The sequence below is a fragment of the Euleptes europaea genome, chromosome 7, assembly GCF_029931775.1.
Source record: "Euleptes europaea isolate rEulEur1 chromosome 7, rEulEur1.hap1, whole genome shotgun sequence".
NCBI classification, from domain to species: domain Eukaryota; kingdom Metazoa; phylum Chordata; class Lepidosauria; order Squamata; family Sphaerodactylidae; genus Euleptes; species Euleptes europaea.
The window spans coordinates 79,865,833-79,884,149 of NC_079318.1; the positions used below are offsets into that span (position 1 = coordinate 79,865,833).

The 18,317-nt window shown below is 48.4% G+C and overlaps 1 protein-coding gene across 1 annotated transcript in view; it reads right to left on the minus strand.

Moving 5' to 3' along the window:
- The window catches only part of SPTBN2 (spectrin beta, non-erythrocytic 2), a 70,573-nt gene that overhangs the window by 25,138 nt on the left and 27,118 nt on the right, over nucleotides 1-18,317 (minus strand). Inside the window, exons 6-17 of the mRNA XM_056852463.1 lie at nucleotides 18,131-18,246; nucleotides 15,685-15,797; nucleotides 14,711-14,898; nucleotides 14,425-14,542; nucleotides 13,449-13,607; nucleotides 10,719-11,021; nucleotides 8,886-9,039; nucleotides 6,482-7,352; nucleotides 5,572-5,709; nucleotides 3,030-3,786; nucleotides 1,468-1,670; nucleotides 497-587 (exon numbers count right to left, since the gene is read on the minus strand). Coding sequence (XP_056708441.1) covers nucleotides 497-587; nucleotides 1,468-1,670; nucleotides 3,030-3,786; nucleotides 5,572-5,709; nucleotides 6,482-7,352; nucleotides 8,886-9,039; nucleotides 10,719-11,021; nucleotides 13,449-13,607; nucleotides 14,425-14,542; nucleotides 14,711-14,898; nucleotides 15,685-15,797; nucleotides 18,131-18,246 — 3,211 coding nt within the window. The remainder of the gene's footprint in view (nucleotides 1-496; nucleotides 588-1,467; nucleotides 1,671-3,029; nucleotides 3,787-5,571; nucleotides 5,710-6,481; nucleotides 7,353-8,885; nucleotides 9,040-10,718; nucleotides 11,022-13,448; nucleotides 13,608-14,424; nucleotides 14,543-14,710; nucleotides 14,899-15,684; nucleotides 15,798-18,130; nucleotides 18,247-18,317) is intronic.

Genomic DNA, 18,317 nt, shown 5'->3' on the forward strand with positions numbered 1-18,317 from the left:
ATTCACCAAAGTGCTTTCAGCCCCATGGGACACTAGGGTTAGCTGCTCTGGCTTGGGAAATACCTGGAGATTTTTGGATCAGAGCCTGAGGAGGGTGGGGTTTGGGGAGGGAAGGGACTTCAATGCCATAGAGTCCAAATTGCCAAAGCAGCCATTTTCTCCAGGTGAACTGATCTCTGTCGCCAGGAGATAGGGTTGCCAACTGCCAGGTAGTAGCAGATCATCTCCTGCTAATACAACTGATCTCCAGCTGACAGAGATCAGATCACCTGGAGGAAAATGGCTGCTTTGGCAATTGAGCTCTGGCATTGAAGTCCCTCCCCAAACCCCGCCCTCCTCAGGCTCCGCCCCAATAATCTCCTGCTGGTGGCGAAGAGGGACCTGGCAACCCTACCTGGAGATCAGTTGTAATAGTAGAAGATCTCCAGCTAGTACCTGGAGGTTGGCAACCGTATGGGATCCCCCCAATTTTGCCAACTGACTTGGCCCCACCTACCTCTTGGCAGTCTTGCAGAAAGTGTTGCAACTCCCGATTGTCGCGGAGTCTGGCAAGCAGGTCTTGGGCTGCTTCCTGATTTTTCCTGTGCCTGAAAGCAGAAAAGTCGGCGGCCTGATGCATTCAGAAGAAGTTTGACAGGAATTTTCCTGGGTAGGGAAACAATTCTCAAGAGGAAAAGAGTGTGCCAGGACCAATGTTCTCCCCAACTTATGTCACTACAGATGACGCTGGAGCAAATCAACAGTCCACTCCTATTCAGAGTAACTCCAGTGTAAGCCCACTGAAATCAGTGGGCTTTCTTTACTTGACCATCATCCCAGTGCCTTTGAAATCACTGGCCAGACCTCTGGAAGGACGAGCCAGATTTAATTCTTGTTGAGCAACTGGGTAGCAATTGCAGGTTTACCTCTACTTAAGTAATAGGGCTAGAGACTTACCTTTTTAAAAAACTGAAGTTAAAAACTGAGAGAAGCGATCTGAGAAAGTCATGGTAGATGAGTGGGCGAATACATGGAACCACCTTAATGGCCTGCTGGATATCTTGCAACTCTAACTCTCTAGACCAGGGGTCCCTGACTTTTTTGAGCCTGCAGGCAACTTTGGAATTCTGATACAGCATGGTGGGGGCAGCTGCAAAATGGCTGCCACAGGAGGCGGCGTCAGCCATAAAATGGCTGCCGCAGCTTACCTTCAGTCACACAGTGAAGATCTTCGCGCTGTGGTGTGAGCTGGTGCCAAAGCAAGAGCCAATCAAATGACCATGCCCACTCTAAAAACACTTGGTGGGCAACTGGAAAGGTACTGGTGGGCACAATGGTGCCCACGGGTGTCACATTGGGGACCCCTGCTCTAGACCCACCCCCTCCCTCCTAGCAAAGGCTTGGGAGTCCCAGCTTCCAGCCTCACTGTGTGTTTCAAATGGCTAGACCCCACTCTGCTATCCAAGCCAGATGCTCTCCTGCACTCACCTGCTGTCAATGGAATTGACCTTCTCCTGGACCTTGTCAGCGTGGAGGCTGTCCTCCATGATGAGCTTCCGCCCTGAGTCCACCAGCCCCTTGATCCTCTCGCCGTTGGCCTCCATGGTACTCATGAAATCCTCGTGCTTTTTAATGGCAGCCTCGGCAGCTTGTAGGGAGCTAGGCATGCTTGTGTGAGTCAGCACGTATTCCTGCAAAGAATCCATACCAATAAGGCATCAGGATATCCTCCAGAAAAGAAGCGGAGCACGCATGGAAGGGACTTGCGTCAGACTGCTTTAATACATTCTAGCAATGAGATCCATAGAACATGGGCCCAGCACATGGCTGATCTATATTATGCATGCCAGGAAGTATTCTCTGTCTGATAACGATTCTTGTAAGCTGTATTGATAGGCAGTTAGCTGAGTGGAGACTTAACAAACTTAAAATTAATGAATGAGGGGAAGATCTGTCAAATTTCTATGCGCCAGCTCCCCAGGATATCATTTTGGCTGGAGCAAACTAACGTGGCTACCCCTCTGGAACGCGTGGTAGCTTGTTGCAGCAAAACCCAAAAGGAGTGAGTGAATTTCTCATGGACTAGAGCCCACTTTACCAGCTGCATGAAGTGTGTCCTCAACTGAATGATAGAAACATATGGCTATAGAGGGGGGGGGAATCTTAATCAGCAGCGTCATTACATCTTTAGATCCTTTGAATGACATTTGTTCAGTAGTTGAACTTGTCTGCTGCTTCTGCAGTTTTCTGTTAACCTGCTGTTATGTTTTAAGCAAATGTTAGTTTTCGTGATATTTAAAGGATTTGTCTCAGATATTTATTGTAATTGGATTATATGCTTTTGGGAGCCACTGTGAAGACTAGACTGTGGAAAGATGGGGTGGAAATATTTTAAATGAATGAATGCTTCCATCTCAAAAATTCTGTGCTTTGTTTGTGCTTTCCTACCCCAGCCCATATATAAGTAGCAAATGAACAGGAGCTGAAGCTCACAATCCCCATGGCGCAGAATGGTAAGCTGCAGGACTGCAGTCAAAGCTCTGTTCACGACCTGAGTTCGATCCCAACGGAAGTCGGTTTCAGGTAGCCGGATCAAGGTTAACTCAGTCTTCCATCCTTCCGAGGTTAGTAAAATGAGTACCCAGCTTGCTGGGGGGTAAAGTGTAGATGGCTGGGACAGGCAATGGCAAACCACCCCATAAACATAGTCTGCCTAGTAAACGTCATGATGTGACATCACCCCATGGGTCAGGAATGACCCAGTGCTTGCACAGGTGACTATCTTTACCTTTACCTGAGATCTGCTCAGCAGCCCCACCTCTAGCAAATGCACCTATGCTCACGTGTCTGCTTGGAATGCTAGCAAAGGGGATGCTCTCTATAGCCTCCTAGCTGCCTAGGAAATGTCATGGTGTGACATCACCCCGTGGATCAGTAATGACCCAGTAATGACCTTTACCTGTCCCAATCGGGGTGGGAAACGCTAAGTTTTTGTATTCCAAACTTTCTGCTCCTGTTTTGCTTGGGTTTTGCTTGGCCTCGGCTCTTACCTGGTTGCTTAGCACCCCTTCCACCTGCTTGGTGTCCCTCAAGAAGATCTGGAACCCGTAGGCACGTGAGAGCAGCTGGTGCCGGTTCTCCCACATCTGTCCAAGCTCGTTCCAGCCAGTGTCGAGGGCCTGAAGGCGCTGCTGCAGGAACATGTGCTGCGCATCAGTGTGGCCTTGTGTCACCTCCTCCCCAATGGCGCGCAGACGCCGGTAGTCGCCCTTGTAGTGATCCACCTCGTTGCGGATGGTTTCGTGCTGGCTCAACAGGCACTCTGCCTCCGGTAGAGTAGCTGGCACGTCTTCCGAGGCAATGGCTGTCTGAGTGCGCAAGAGCCACGCTTGGAAGTCGTCCAGGTCGCGCAGGAAAGCCTGCAGCTTGCTGGCCTCTCCCAGTGACTCCTCACGGTGCCGCATGGTCTCCCGCAGCTCATCCCAGGTCCCATCAACCTCCGATAAGCGGTCCAAAATGGCAGTGGCCTGTTCCGGGTGCTGGTCTGCCAGGCGGGTTTCCTCTTCGCGCAGGTCCTGTACTTTGCCCTGGATGGCCTCCAGGTCCCGCTCCATGCCCGCCAGCTTGCGCTGCAGTGCCATGACACCTGCAAGGTCGTTGCCCAAGCCCTGGGTGGATTCAATCACCTTGGTTTTCTCCCGCATCCAAGCCTTGGTCTCATTGCACTCCAGGTAGTAGTTCTGGATGCTGAGCGCTGAGGTTAAAGCTTCCTTCTTGCGGCTGGCCAGGGTTTGGAACTGCTGCCACCTAATGACCAAGGAAAGGGTGAGAGGCACCATTAGGGTTGCCAGGCAGTGCCTGGCAATCAGCAGGAGGATTGGGGGGGGGGGCGTCCTGGGAGAAAAATTAAAAAGAAAAATAAGGCCTTGGCTACTTATAGGAAATTCTGACCATAGAGTTTCTGGCGATTGATAGAGCTACCTTGTCACTTCCAGGTAGCTATAGGAATTGTCAGGAACTCTATGATCAGAACTTCCTATACATAGCAGAGGCCTTATTTTTCTTTCTAATTTTTCTCCCCAGGATGATTGTGCCCCACCTTTGGCCCCAACTGCACATCAGCCATTAAGTAGGGATGCCAACCTCCAGGTACTAGCTGGAGATCTCCTGCTATTACAACTGATCTCCAGCAGATCAGTTCACCTGGAGAAAATGGCCGCTTTGGCAATTGGACTCTATGGCATTGAAGTCCCTCCCTTCCCCAAACCCTGCCCTCCTCAAAATCTGCCCCAAAACCCTCTTGCCGGTGGTGAAGAGGGACCTGGCAACCCTACCAGCAATGGCTGCAATTGCCTGGAGGTCTCCCACCATAAGTAGGGTTGCCAATTGCCTGGTGGTGGCAGGTAAACTACCGCCCATCCACCGGGCTGCCTGCCGGCCAGCTGAGACCAATGGGCACGCGTGCGCAGACACAGCACACACGTTACTTTCGGTTTAACCTGAAAGTGACGGGGACGCTCTAGCACCCGTGGCTAAAATTCTATGGAAACCATAGAGTTTTGGCTGGGATCGCTAGAGTGTCCCCGTCACTTATGGGTTAAACTGGAAGTGATGTAGGCGCATCGCGCGCGAGCTCATTGACACCACGGCCCTGCGAAGCTCCCGCCGGTGGAGCTGCAGGGCCTGGTAAGCCTAACCATAAGCAGGCCCCCCAATGAGAACCCTAGCCATTACAGACAGGGCTTTTTCAGTAGTGACACCTCACCAATGGAATGTCCTCCTAGGGCCTATCTCACTATCTTTTAGGTACCATGCCCAAACGTTTCTTTTTAGCCCAGGCTTTTAACTGAGTGGCCCCATCTTTTTTTAGCTGGTTTTTATGGGCTGCTTCTAGCTTGAGTATAGTTTTACAGATATCCCTTTTAGGTAGGGTTGCCAGGTCCCCCACTAGCCACCAGCAGGGGGTGTAGGGTTGCTGGTATATTTTGTTGTTATATGCCGTTTAATTCACTGGCTTGTTCTCAATGGTTGGTTTTATGGCTTGTTTTTACAGCTGTTCATGATGGACAGTTTTTATACTGTTCTATGATTTTATTTTATTCTGTGAGCCATCTTAAGCAGGTGTCTGGAGAAGTGGCATATGCATTTCTATATAAATCTTGGGAGTTTTTTAAAATATGAAATTTGCATACTTAGGGAAAACTTTCACCTTCATTTGGGATCTTCAGAAAAGGAGGTCGCTGAGAGCCAGCTTGGTGTAGTGGTTAACAGCGATGGTTTGGAGTACTGGACTCTAATCTGGAGAACTGGGTTTGATTCCCCACTCCTCCACATGAGCGGCAGAGCCTAATCTGGTGAACTGGGTTGGTTTTCCCACTGTTATTCATGAAGCCTGCTGGATGACCTTGGGCTAGTCACAGTTCTCTCCAAGCTCTCTCAGCCCCACCTACCTCACAGGGTGTCTGTTGTGGGGAGGGGAAGGTGATCGCAAGACAGTTTGATTCTTCCTTAAGTGGTAGCGAAAGTTGGCTTATAAAAACCAACTCTTCTTCCCCCATCCTGGCCCTAACCCTCCTTCCTGCAGGTACTTACCTGGTATTGAGCTGCTCCTGAGTGCCCTGGATACTGTCCTTGTTCCTATGGTCAGTGCCCAAAAGACAGCTGGCAATCTCATTCACAGCCGCAATGCGAGAAGCCAGGTTGTTCATCTCTGGCTCCAGCGTCTCAAACCTGAGACAACGAAGACCAAAAGAGAGGTCAGAGGTATGCGTCGTCACCAATTAAGAATAAATTAACCCGACCACTGCAAAGGCCTGCTCTCTGGGCTACTACTGTGAGGATTAAAACAATATTCCCTTTTAATGAGGAAGTAAATTTGAAATTTGTGGGGATGATTTGGGTTACCCTTTTCTAGAACCATGATCTCCTTTTTAAAGTGGAGCAATCAAAACAGTACACACTATTCCTGATGCTAAGTGTGCCACAGATTTATATAAAGGCATTACTGTGCTGCCAGTTTTATTCTCTATTACTTTCCTAATAATCACTGGAAAAGACAATAATGCTAGGAAAAGTTGAAGGCAGCAGGAAAAGAGGAAGACCCAACATGAGATGGATTGACTCTATAAAGGAAGGCACAACCCTCAGTTTGTTAGACCTTATCAAGGCTGTTTACCATAGGATGTTTTGGAGGACATTGATTCATAGGGTCGCCATGAGTCGGAAGAGACTTGATGGTACTTAACACACACAATAATCCCTAGCTTGGAATTTGCCTTGTTCACCAGCACCATGTTCAGAGAAAAAAACATTGGGCTAGATGGACCATTAATGTCATCCAGAAGGACAGTCTTACTTAATAAATATACATTAACTATATGACATTGCTCCCCTTTTACTGTGGGCAATGCCCCGTGCAAAAATGCTTCATCTGAAGGCCCACCACTTTCTCTACTTTGAGGTCAGATGGGGGATTTGATGGTTCCTAGGCCAAGCCCCTCACCTTTGCTGAACCACTTCAAGGTCTTCCAGCTTCTCCGGGACATCCATCGTCTCGATCCAGTACTCCCTTTCGCCAATCCAGAGCCCACAAGCATCTGCTTCGCTGAACATCTTGTAGAGATTGAGGGCATCCTGCAGGGCTTGCTTACGATGCTCAGCCAAGGTGACCAGCTCCTCGTAGCGCTGCTCCAGTGCAGGCAGACGGCCGTCCACTTCAGGGGAATGGGCAAAGGCAGGTGGTAGGCTTCGGGCCTGCTCGTGCAGGGCATCCAGGGCAGGGCGATGGTTGTGAATCTCCTCCTCCACTTCCTTGTGCTTCTTCACCAGGCTCTGGGTCGAGTATTCATCGTGGCCTACCTCTGAGCTGGATACCAAGCGGAGGGCGTCCAGGAGCCAGGCCTCCATGTCATTGGCATCTGCCTGGAACTGGTAGAGGTTGGAGGCCTGTTGGAGGCGGCGCTCCCGTTCACTCGACAGGGCCTCCAGCTGCTCCCACTGCTCTTCGATCTCCCGGATGCGCTCGGCCACCTCGGCAGCCCCAAAGTGGCCTTCGGCGACCAGCTGGCGGCCCTCCGAGACCGTCTGTTGCAGCGGGCCGGCGCGGCCGCTCATCTCATCACAGAAGGCGTTGTGCTTGCTGGTGAGGCGCAGCACGCTCGTCAAGTCTTTGCCGAAGTCATCGGACGACAGGATCTGGCTCTGCTCACGGATCCAGGCCTCCTCCTCGCCCATGTCCCAGAAGAACTTCCAAAGGCGGCGCGACTCCTCCAGTTTGGCACGCCGCTGAGCCGCCAGTGCCACCAGCTCCCGATAGCACCGTTCCAATGTTACCACCCGATCCTGAACTACGTGGGGCTCGCAGGCTTTGTATCCTGCAGGCAACAAAACCAGCATTATGGTCTCCCATGTAGGCCAACTTTTGAAAAATACACAAGAGCGATAGAAGCTGCATTCCAGGTCGTGACCCACCCTCTGTCTCTACTAGAAGAAGAGTTGGTTTTTATATGCTGACTTTCTCTACCACTTAAGGGAGACTCAAACCGGCTCACAATCACCTTCCCTACCCTCTCCACAAGACACCCTGCGAGGTAGGTGGGGCTGAGAGAGTGTGACTAGCCCAAGGTCACCCAGCTGGCTTCATGTGTAGGAGTGGGGAAACAAATCCAGTTCACCAGCCTCCGCCGCTCATGTGGAGGAGTGGGGAATCAAACCCTGTTCTCCAGATCAGAGTCCACCACTCCAAACCACCGCTCTTAACCACTACACCATGCTGGCTCTCTTGACCCGTGATCATGGTGATGCAAAGAAGGCCAAGATGCTGTCTGTTTTACTCTTTGCATTAATTCCAAGGGCTCAGCTAAAACCATCTGACCAAACTTTAGTTCACAGTCACCATACTTAAGAATCCAAACCTCAAAATACAACAGGCAAATCAAGGTTTAGAGCTGCTTATCTGCTTTTTACCCCTCGCGATCTCAGCACTTAGCGTGATAAATTCACTCCCACCTCTGAAGTGAAGCGGTTTCTGGAGACACAGCAACAATCTGGTCTGTCAATTCAAACATCACACCAGACTATAGCTTCTAAGTCCGATCTTCTAAGTTTGGAATGACTTCCTTATCCATCTAAAAGTAAAAACACTTAGAAACGTCACCCTGCTGTGATTTGCTTCATTAGTTTTGTGCAGTTCTATCCCATGTCTAAGTTCTCATCTGAGAACTTTCAGCTCATATAAAAAGGATCTAAGAAGTTTACTAAGAAGCTTTGTTTAACAAGAGCTGCTCAGAACTGGGGAATCTAGTAACCCTGGTTTAGTAATATTTATGTTAACTCGCTGAAGGGCTCAAATTTCATTTAGTAGCTCAGCTCCTGCAAGGCTTATTCTAATAAATCTGTAGCCTTGCCAAGAGCTTTGATTGATCTAGCAAAGTAATTTGTTACATGGAGCTGCTAACTTGCTATCGACTTTGTCCAAGGAAAGGAAAGGCTGACACAAACAGTGGAGGAACAAATGGGGCTTCCCTCTTAGAATCCAGTGTCTCCAACTGTGCTGGTGTAGTGGTTAAGAGAGGTGGTTTGGAGCGGTGGACTCCGATCTGGAGGACCGGATTTGATTCCCCACTCCTCCACATGAGTGGCGGAGGCTAATCTGGTGAACTAGATTTGTTTCCCCACTCCTGCACATGAAGCCAGCTGAGTGACCTTGGGCAAGTCATTCTCTCTCAGCCTCACCTATCTCACAGGAGGTCTGTTGTGGGGAGGGGAAGGGAAAGGTGATTGTAAGCCTGTTTGAGTCTCCCTTAAGTGGCAGAGAAAGTCGGCATATAAAAACCAACTCTTCTTCTCTTTCCGCCCTCCATCTTGTGGAGTAAAAACCCTTTCCATTCTCAGGGCTAGGCTATTACCTTCTCCAGGAGCAGCAAACCGCTGGGCAGCAGCACTGATTGCTTTCACCCTCTCAGCCTGGACGGCGATGTCAGCCTCCACCAGAGCATGGATCTGCAGCAGGTCCTCCACCCCAAGCAAATGTTTTCCGAAGTCCTGAGACTGAAGGCGGCCCTGCAAAAGGAAACCCAGCAGAGAATGAGAAGCCCACCCAAACACAGCAGAAAGGACAAAAAGAGGTCTCAGAGGGATAATATAAGAGCTCCTAATCTTTCTTGTCCATCACTCACAAACCCAAGCTTGAAGCCTCAAGCACCTCTGGCACTTCACCAACCATCAACTGCTGGTGACCAATTGGTGCAAGGAGCCCCATGGCAGAGAGTGGTAAAGTTGCAGTACTGCAGTTCAAGCTCTGCTCACGACCTGAGTTTGATCCCGACGGAAGTCGGTTTCAGGTAGCCGGCTCAAGGTTGACTCAGCCTTCCATCCTTCCAAGGTGGGTAAAATGCGTACCCAGCTTGCTGGGGGTAAAGTGTAGACGACTGGGGAAGGCCATGGCCAACCACCCCATGAACATAGTCTGCCTATTAAATGTCATGATGTGACATCACCCCATGGGTCAGGAATGACCCAGTGCTTGCACAGGGGACTGCCTTTACCTTTACCTGAGATCTGCTCAGCAGCTCCACCGCTAGCAAATGCAGCTATGCTCATGTGTCTGCTTGGCATGCCAGTGATGGGGATGCTCTCTACAGCCTCCTAGCTGAGTGCTCATGCACCCGCACTACACTTCTGACCACCAAGACCAAACTTCCACCAACTTGATCAGAGGAGCTGCTGCAACACAGAACTGAAACAGTCTCATAAGGAGACCGCACTGAATGGCTCTAGTGTACACCATTCAGACTGCTGGTGCACTCCAAAACCCTCCCATGTTAGGGCAAGGCCTGGGGAAAAAACCCACAGGTAGCCAGATCAGCCAGTGTGTTTGTGTGTGTGTGTGTTTTGGGGGAAGAATCACAAGCAGCTCCAGATCAGGGATGCTAACTCAAGAGTCGGCTGTCCTATCCAGCACAGCAGCCAACACTGAAGAATGTATGCAGGTACACCCTCAGGTGAGAAGAGATAAATGATCGCTTAGGAATAATCTGCCCTAGAGTGGTAGCATAAGAGCCCCGTGGGGCAGAGTGGTAAGCTGCAGGACTGCAGTCAAAGCTCTGCTCACGACCTGAGTTCGATCCCGACGGGAGTAGGTTTCAGGTAGTCGGCTCAAGGTTGACTCAACCTTCCATCCTTCTGAGGTCGGTAAAATGAGTACCCAGCTTGCTGGGGGTAAAGTGTAGATGACCGGGGAATGCAATGGCAAATCACCCTGTAAACATAGTCTGCCTAGGAAACGTCATGGTGTGATGTTACCCCGTGGGTCAGTAATGACCCAGTGCTTGCACAGGGGAGTAACATTTACCTTTGCCTAGAGTGGCAGCAGGCACCAGTGACAATATCCACTGATTTGAGTCAAAGGGGCTGTGAGTCAGTGGCAGAGCATCTGCTTTGCACACATGAGGTTCAGGTTTAATCTCTGGCAACTCCAGTGAAAAGGAATCAAGTAAGAAACGATGTGAAAGACCTCTACCTGAGGCCCTGGAGAGCTGCTGCCAGCCACTGGAGACCATACTGACCTCGATGGTCTGACTCAGTACACAGCACTTCATGTGCTCATCATGCACCGTTCTGTGATTACTCCAGGATAATATGCTCCCAACTGTGCTGCCCATTTGGTACTGATGAAATTCGTCTCCACCCCCAAGCCTCCCCACTCCTTAATTCGCAGCCCTGTACTCTGGACCACTTACCTTCATCTCTTCCAGCCAATCCATGAGGTAGGCCAAGTCTTGGAGCATCTTCTGCAGCTCAAAATGGAGCAGCAGGCGCTCCCGGCGGGCAGCCACAAGCTCCCGCAGGTAATCCCAGAGCCTGGCCACATTGTTCTTGCGTGCCAGCACCCGCTTGATGTCGTGGTAGCCCTCTGCCTCCAGCTCAGCCGCCACGGCATTGACAGCTGACACACGCTCGCTGTAGGCCACGATGTCCGTCTCGATAGCCTCATGTTTCCGCACTGCTGCCTCCACTGCCGAAATGTCTGATCCAAAATTATCCTAGGGGGGAGGAGATTGCACAGAAAGATACAGAAGAGGGTTCCATCAGATGATACCACACCAGCAGACAACAGAGATGTTGGCTGGGAAACTGGGAAATTTTCAAGTTGAGGGGCTGTGGCTCAGAGGTAGAGCATCTGCTTGGCAAGCAGAAGGCCCCTGGTTCAATCCCTGGCACCTCCAATTTAAAGTATAAGGTAGCAGGTGATGTGAAAAACATCTATATGAGACCCTGGAAAGCTACTGCCAGTTTGAGTAGACAATACTAACTTTGATGGACCAAGGGTCTGATTCAGTATATGGCAGCTTCCTTTGAGTGCTTTCTTGAGCTGGATATAAACCATGGCCATGCTTAAAATATACAGAAGTGGATTTAGAAGGTGACATCAGTATGCATCTTTCCAGCATACACTAGGCTAGGATGTTGTAGAAGTGGCAAAGAGTGTGAGCCAAAAGGTTGTCGGTTCCAGTTTCAACTCCTTGGCTCATCCTTAAGCAATATTCTCTCAGCCCCTTCATCTGCAATACAGGAACCTTAAGAGTGGGTTCTCCTGCAGAATGGCTGATTTGAGGGACTGAGGCAACATATTACACGCCGCATGGAAATGTATGTGACAGAAGCTTAGGAGCTCATTTAGATAAGGAAAAGCCGTTTTCAGGGGGAAAACACATCTACTTTCAATCTGTGCCCTTTCCTCTAGTCTAAGGAGTTCAGAGCAGCACATTTGATTCACCCGTTCTGCATTTTCTCTTCACATCAACCCTGTGAGGGAGGCTAGGCTGGAAGAGAGTGACTGATTCCAGGGTTAACCTGTGTCTTGCTAGGCTACTACTACACCACATTGATCAGGGATAGAAAAGTGATAGAGGAGGGACATTTACCCTTTCCTCACTCTGCAATATTCCCCAAAAAGTTTTCCCTATTTGATGGTTTTTAAATGTGTTTGTGGGAGGGAGGGATGTACTTAAAGCCCTGGGTGGGAGGGGAAGGGGAGAAAGTAATTTCAGGAGCCAATTTGGAGTGGGGCAACAGCAGGCAGGGAAAAAGATTAAGCTCTTCCTCTTCCATCACTTCTCTGCTTCACCAAATGTACTTTCCCAGGGCATGTATGTATAATGCATAGCTGGGCCTGGGCTAATGTTTATCAAGCACCTTGACACTTAGCATAAGTTACATGAATGCTATGATTATGAATAATTACTATGCAATTATGCAGAGGCAATCCCATGTATGTGTGTTTTCCTGGTATCAGGAATGACAGAAGAAGAACTTTGCGAAAATACACAATACTCTGCATATTATCACAAGGAAATGAATGTCAGCAGGATGGGCCTGTCTCCCTCCAGAAACAGATACTTAGGAGTGGCAGAGTTTTTGCACACTGCTAGCATTCCACCTTTAATAAAGGGTGCATCCACCTTTATCAATGGAGACATGAAGTGTTCCACCATTATTAAAGGGTGTCTTAACTGCTTGTTTGTCCCTAGAATGCTAGTGCAGCTCAGACTACATCCTCGGGCAGGGGTGGGAGGGTTCATTGGTTATTCCTCACTAAATGGAGAATTACTTTATCACCAAGCTTTGCATGGCCAGCTGAGGTTACAACTCAAAATTATTTTTCTTCTGTTGGCTTGGCAGTTGTAAACTTGCACACATGTAAAGAGCAACACGGAACATTTGAACTGGGGGTGGGAGGAAGGAGGGGAGAGGGGCAAAGAGTAATATCTGTCCCTCCTCCTCCCAGAAAAAAGACAAAATGGGGCAAGCATCACCTCCACCCTCCCACACACCAAGACTGCCTTTAGGTGCTATTCGTTCCTTCTAAAACCAGGTGTCCACTTCAGCAGGAATGCGCCACTGATACTGGGGTGTTAGGGCTCCCAGCAGGTCTTGAGCAAAATGTCCTGCCCAGTTAATAGAGGCTTAATGTGTGGAAATGGGCAGCTAAAGCTTTTCGTGGCATGGAGGTAAACATCGTCACCTGGCCAATATCTTCCTATTATGTGCAGTCAAGCCATTTCCAACTTATGGCAACCCTATGAATTAATGACCTCCCAAACACCCTATCATTAACATCTTTGCTCAGGTCTTGCAAACAGAAGGCCGTGGCTTCCTTTGTTGAGTCAATCCATCTGATGTTGGATTGTCCTCTTTTCCTACTGTCTTCAAGGGACAGGATATTTTTCTCCAGACCAGTAGCCAAGGTGGGTGTATCCTGTTCTTTTTCCTGGGCTACTATCCTATCTGGCCTGGGGTTGCAGTCAAACTGCAAAGGAATGTGTCATTTCCTGGCGGTTAATTAAGGGTCATTTCCACCCAATCCCATGCAACACTCAAAGTGACTCTTGTTCATATCCTGATGCAAGTTCTCCTTGGTAATCTGAGGGACTTTGCCGTTACATCACCAGGTCTAGACACAAACTAACCTGGGAGACCAGGCGCTGGTTCTCGCTCAGCCAGGTCTCACGCATGGCTGCTTTCCGGTCAAATCGTGCTGCCAGCTGCTCCAACTTCTCCTGCCGAATCAGTTCGTTGCGCAAGGCCAGCTCTCGCTCATGCTCGGCTTTCTCCAGACGCTCCCAGGCCTGTGGATAAGAGGGAACCAACCATTTCCATAAGAGAAATCAGTGCTTGAGATTCTAAAAGGAGAGGTGCTTGGGGGTGTTCAAGGCTGCTTGGAAGCTACATGCTGACATATATATGATAGCTTCCAATAGTGAAAGGACAGTGGTGGAAAGCACTCTGTACATATTCAGAGGCACTGTACGTGCTCAAAGGCACTGCCTGTTTATTATTACACAGCTCAGCCTTGATTTTTGGAAATGAATATTTGGGCTGACACTGGGTTAGATCGACATGATTCCAGGAACCTGCCTCAATCGATCATTAATCACTGTTAGCAAACAGATTCTACTTGGAATTTACAAATATCGATTGGACTTGGATACAACATTTAAGCCCTAATTTAAGTTGGGGGGAGGTTATTTCAGTGAGTTTCTATCCTGCTTTTGTTTGCAATTAAAATCAAAGTGGCTATATTAAAAAAACACACCCGAGCCTCCCTGTGTAAGACCCCCAGCAATCTATATTCATTTGATGTCCCTGGAGATAGTGTCATACCAGGCAACTGCTTGCCTTGCTTGTACAGCTGGTCTTAAGAGCTCCCCCAGCTCTGCAGAGGAAATGTTCCCATCCTCTGTAGTCACAAATACATATCACAAAGTAGCAGGTATCCAACCGTAGGCAAGAGGAAGTTCCTATAGCCTAAGGACCCTTCCCTCCAGCTTAAGTGGCTCTTCCGTTGGAGAAAGAGCCACTTATGTTGGAGTATAGCTCCTTAAGGCTGGAGGAAGACCTCGAACTTTGCTCAGTGGAATGTTAGGACACATGCCGTTGTCTCACCTTGTTAATGTCAGAGATGAGCCTCCCCTCTCGAGGCGTATAAACCTTCTGGTTGTTGGCTCTCATCTTACTCTGGATGGTGAAAAGCAAAACTTCCAGATTCCCCTTCTCTGTGAACCTATGAGTTGGCGGGTGGTGAGGTGGGTATGAGGATAAAGGGCAGTCAGTCAAGAATTTCGAGACATGAGCCCGGTTGTCTTTACCCACCCACATCCCAGAATCCCTGACTTGTAACATTCCAGACCGCAGACTGCCCTTAAACTGCAGCCAGGAAGGACAGGCTTACTTGGGCGGCTTCTCAACAGTACGGTAAGTGTTAAAGGCCTGCAACTGATTCTGCACTCCGCTCAAGCAATTGGCCAGCTTTCTGTCATTCAGTGTCAGGATGGTCTGTTCAATCCACTGCAGAAGGTCGGAGGCCAGCGTCTCGTACTTCTCGATCAGCTTGTCTGCTTCAATGGCATAGTCTAGCACCTGGAGGAGAAGCCTATGTCATTCAGAACATTTGGGGTCCTGGGGAAAGAACTACTGGCTGAGATGTTTCTAGACACTCACACAAACCCTTTCCCCTTACGTCTGAGTAGTTCTGAGCTGCCCAACTCTGGACAGCACAGTGGGGTTTGAGACAGCAACAGCAAGGATGAAAACACAGGAGAAAAGGCCCAAATATGTTGCTGTGGTTAAAGACACTTTAAAATCTGTTGATCTGGGGGAGTTGATGGAAAAAAGAACAGGAGAAGGCGAAACAGGGCAAGTTGTACCAGAGCCCATGCCACTGATCTAGGCCCTAAATATTCATTTTGCCTGAAGAAAGCTTACTGAACCTGTAAATGTTTGCACACTTTTAAATGATCAGTTGTTCCAGTAAGTTATATCATCTCCACACCCTCCTGCTTCACTTCCTGTCACCACAACATACCCAGGATTTTTTTGAATCCATGAGATTTTGCCTCTCTCATACAGCCCTACTGTCTTCTTTAGGGATGCCAGCCTCTAGGTGGGGCCTGAGGATCTCCCAGAATTACAGCTCATCTCAAGACTACAGAGATCAGTTCCCCTGGAGAAAATGGATATTTTGGAGGGTGGCATTGTACCCCACTGAGGTCCCTATCTTCCCCAGACTCCACCTCCAAATCTCCAGGAATTTCCCATCCTGGAGCTGGCAACCCCACCCTCTGCTTCCCACCAGTGGCCAGGAGGGGCTTGGCAACCCTAGTCTCCTTCCCCCCATCCATGGTTCTGCTGCAGCCCTTGTGGTACCTTCCCAATCCGTTTCCCTTCCACGGCAAGGGCTTTCATCTTAGAGAAGTAGTGGTAGTAGGTAGCCACGTAAGTAATGATGGACTTTTCGTCAGGCTGGTCCACGTTCACATCTAGGAAGGAGCACGAGATTACGAGCATCAGAGGACAGAAGGAAGTACTTTTTCACTCAACAAGTAATTCAGTTGGGGAATTCTCTGACAGTGGATGGCCACACACACAGCGATGGCCACACACACAGATGGCTTTAAAAAGGGAATTAAGACATTTTCATGGAGGATAGGTCCATCAACGGCTACTAGTCATGACCAAAGAGAACCTTCACACCAAAAGGCAGTAAACCTACAAATTGCAGTGCTAGGAGGTAACATCAGGGCATCTATGGCTTGTTCATTGGGCCTTTGGGGAAACTGGTTGGCTACTATGTGAAACGGGATGCCAAACTAGAATTATTGACTTCATTTATCATCTGCTTTTCTCACTAAAATTCAATGCAAATTACAGAATTTTTAAAATGTAATAAATATGTTCAATAAATAATGTGATAAAACTGGGTTACACCATTAGGTAATAAAGAGTGCAATAAAATGAATCGCTGATCTGATCTATTATGATGCTTATATTATGTTCTTGTGAAAGGTCTAAGAGAAAGGGATGGAAAGTTACTCCTACTTTACTAGATGGACATCTGACTTCCATACAAGCCTCAAGGCCCTCATTGAGTCTGGATGGGACAACAGTTTAAAGACTCGCTCAGCACATGTCATTCTGACCGCTCTCTAGGCCTAACAATCCCCACAGGATGGTTGTTTTGATCGTCTTCTGTTCACTTGGAAAAGGGCTTTGCCTTATACTGTATGGCTTCCCACCCTTTTCTGCAAGGAAAGGGAGGGCTGTTCTTTCTGATGTTGTGAAATTTAATGTAAATCATGCATGGTATGTAGAATATATACACACACATACATACATTTATAGGCTTTGCTTCATTAGTTAGCATACGTTGGCCTGAATTAGTAATGGCTCACTGAATCTACTTATGACTTCCTGTAACAACTCCCGAACAGGAATTTTTCATTCCCATTGTTCAAATGCACTCTTCGTGTCCTTGAGAAGTTTCTATAGCAAGCTTGAAACAGCCCTGATAACTTCTCACGGACAGCTGTTTGCCTGCCAGCATAAATCCTAGGAAACAGAACACTAACACTGAAAGAAGCAATCACTTAAAACTATCACTAGTTCATTCAGAGATACATCATGAAATAAAACAATTCAGATGGAAACATTTTTTTTTACACAAACACTCCATAGACGCACTCAGTGCCTTGTGACGTACGGATTTCTCAGATCTAGATTCACATGAACATATGAACACATGAACCTGCCTTATACTGAATCAGACCCTTGGTCCATCAAATACAGTATTGTCTACTCAGACTGGCAGCAGCTCTCCAGGGTCTCAGGCAGAGGTCTTTCACATCACCTACCTGCCTAGTTCCTTTAACTGGCGATGCCGGGGATTGAACCTGGGACCTTCTGCATGCCAAGCAGAGGCTCTACCACTGAGCCACAGCCCCTCTCCAGTGAGGGTGGGTTTTTTTTGTTTTGTTTTTTACATATTCACTGTCCCTGTGAGGTTTCATGGCCGGAAAACAGGGAAGGAAAATCGATTTAAAACTTAAAATCCAAAAAAGCCCCATTCACTGTAGTGAGGCTACACCAGCAAAATAGCTGGCGTAGCAATGCCGCGGCGTAAGGGGGAGTTCCGGGCCAAAAGGGCCGAAAGGGGTTAGGAAGCTGCTTAAAGGCAGCTCTGCCCCCGGGAACACCCCAGGAACGCCTCCCAGGACGCCGACACAGGGAGAGACAGTGGGACAACACCAGCAAGGCCGTGCCATCGTCACTGTGCTGCGCTGCTGTGTCAATCTCCAGAGCTGGCGTAAATGCCCCTGTGCCGTCATAAGTGCCCCTTATCACAGCGTAAAAGGGCACTTACACCAGTCTAGTTCTCCTAACCTGTAACTGGGCAGTACCCAATCAAGCCTACGCATGGGGCCCCTAGTCTGATTTGTGTTTCTTTAATATTCCTGGTTCTCCTACTCTCATGTTTAGTTGGATTATTTTTAAATAGAGTTTTTAATTACAACAGATTGATTATTGGCTGGTAAAGCAAGGTCTTCACATTGGACCTGTAAATAAACTTCTAATTTTCCATTTAACTCAGAAGCCAGAGTCCTATAAGTGGTGAAAGCCTGAGGAGAGCACTATAACTTAGTAGTCTAGTAGTAGTAGTTCACTACTTAGTAGTAGTTCACGGTACTATAACTTAGTAGTCTGCATATTGCTAAAATTAAACCAAAGGGACACCTCTTAAGTTGCCATGCAGTTGTTATTTTGGTAATACCCCTGTCTCTTAGATGGTCTCTTAGACCCACACGGTTGAACCCACCTTCAGGATCCAAGAGTTTGGTCAGACCCAACTCCTTTTCAGCAATGTTGAAGGCATTCTGGAGGTTATAGTGAGCGTTGCATTTCTTCAGGGTATCAATGTCTATTAGGTCTGGCCTGCAGAGGGCAGCAAAAAAATTTTTTTAAAGGATGTGAGAATCGCCCTCCTTGATCAAACCAAATGGCCA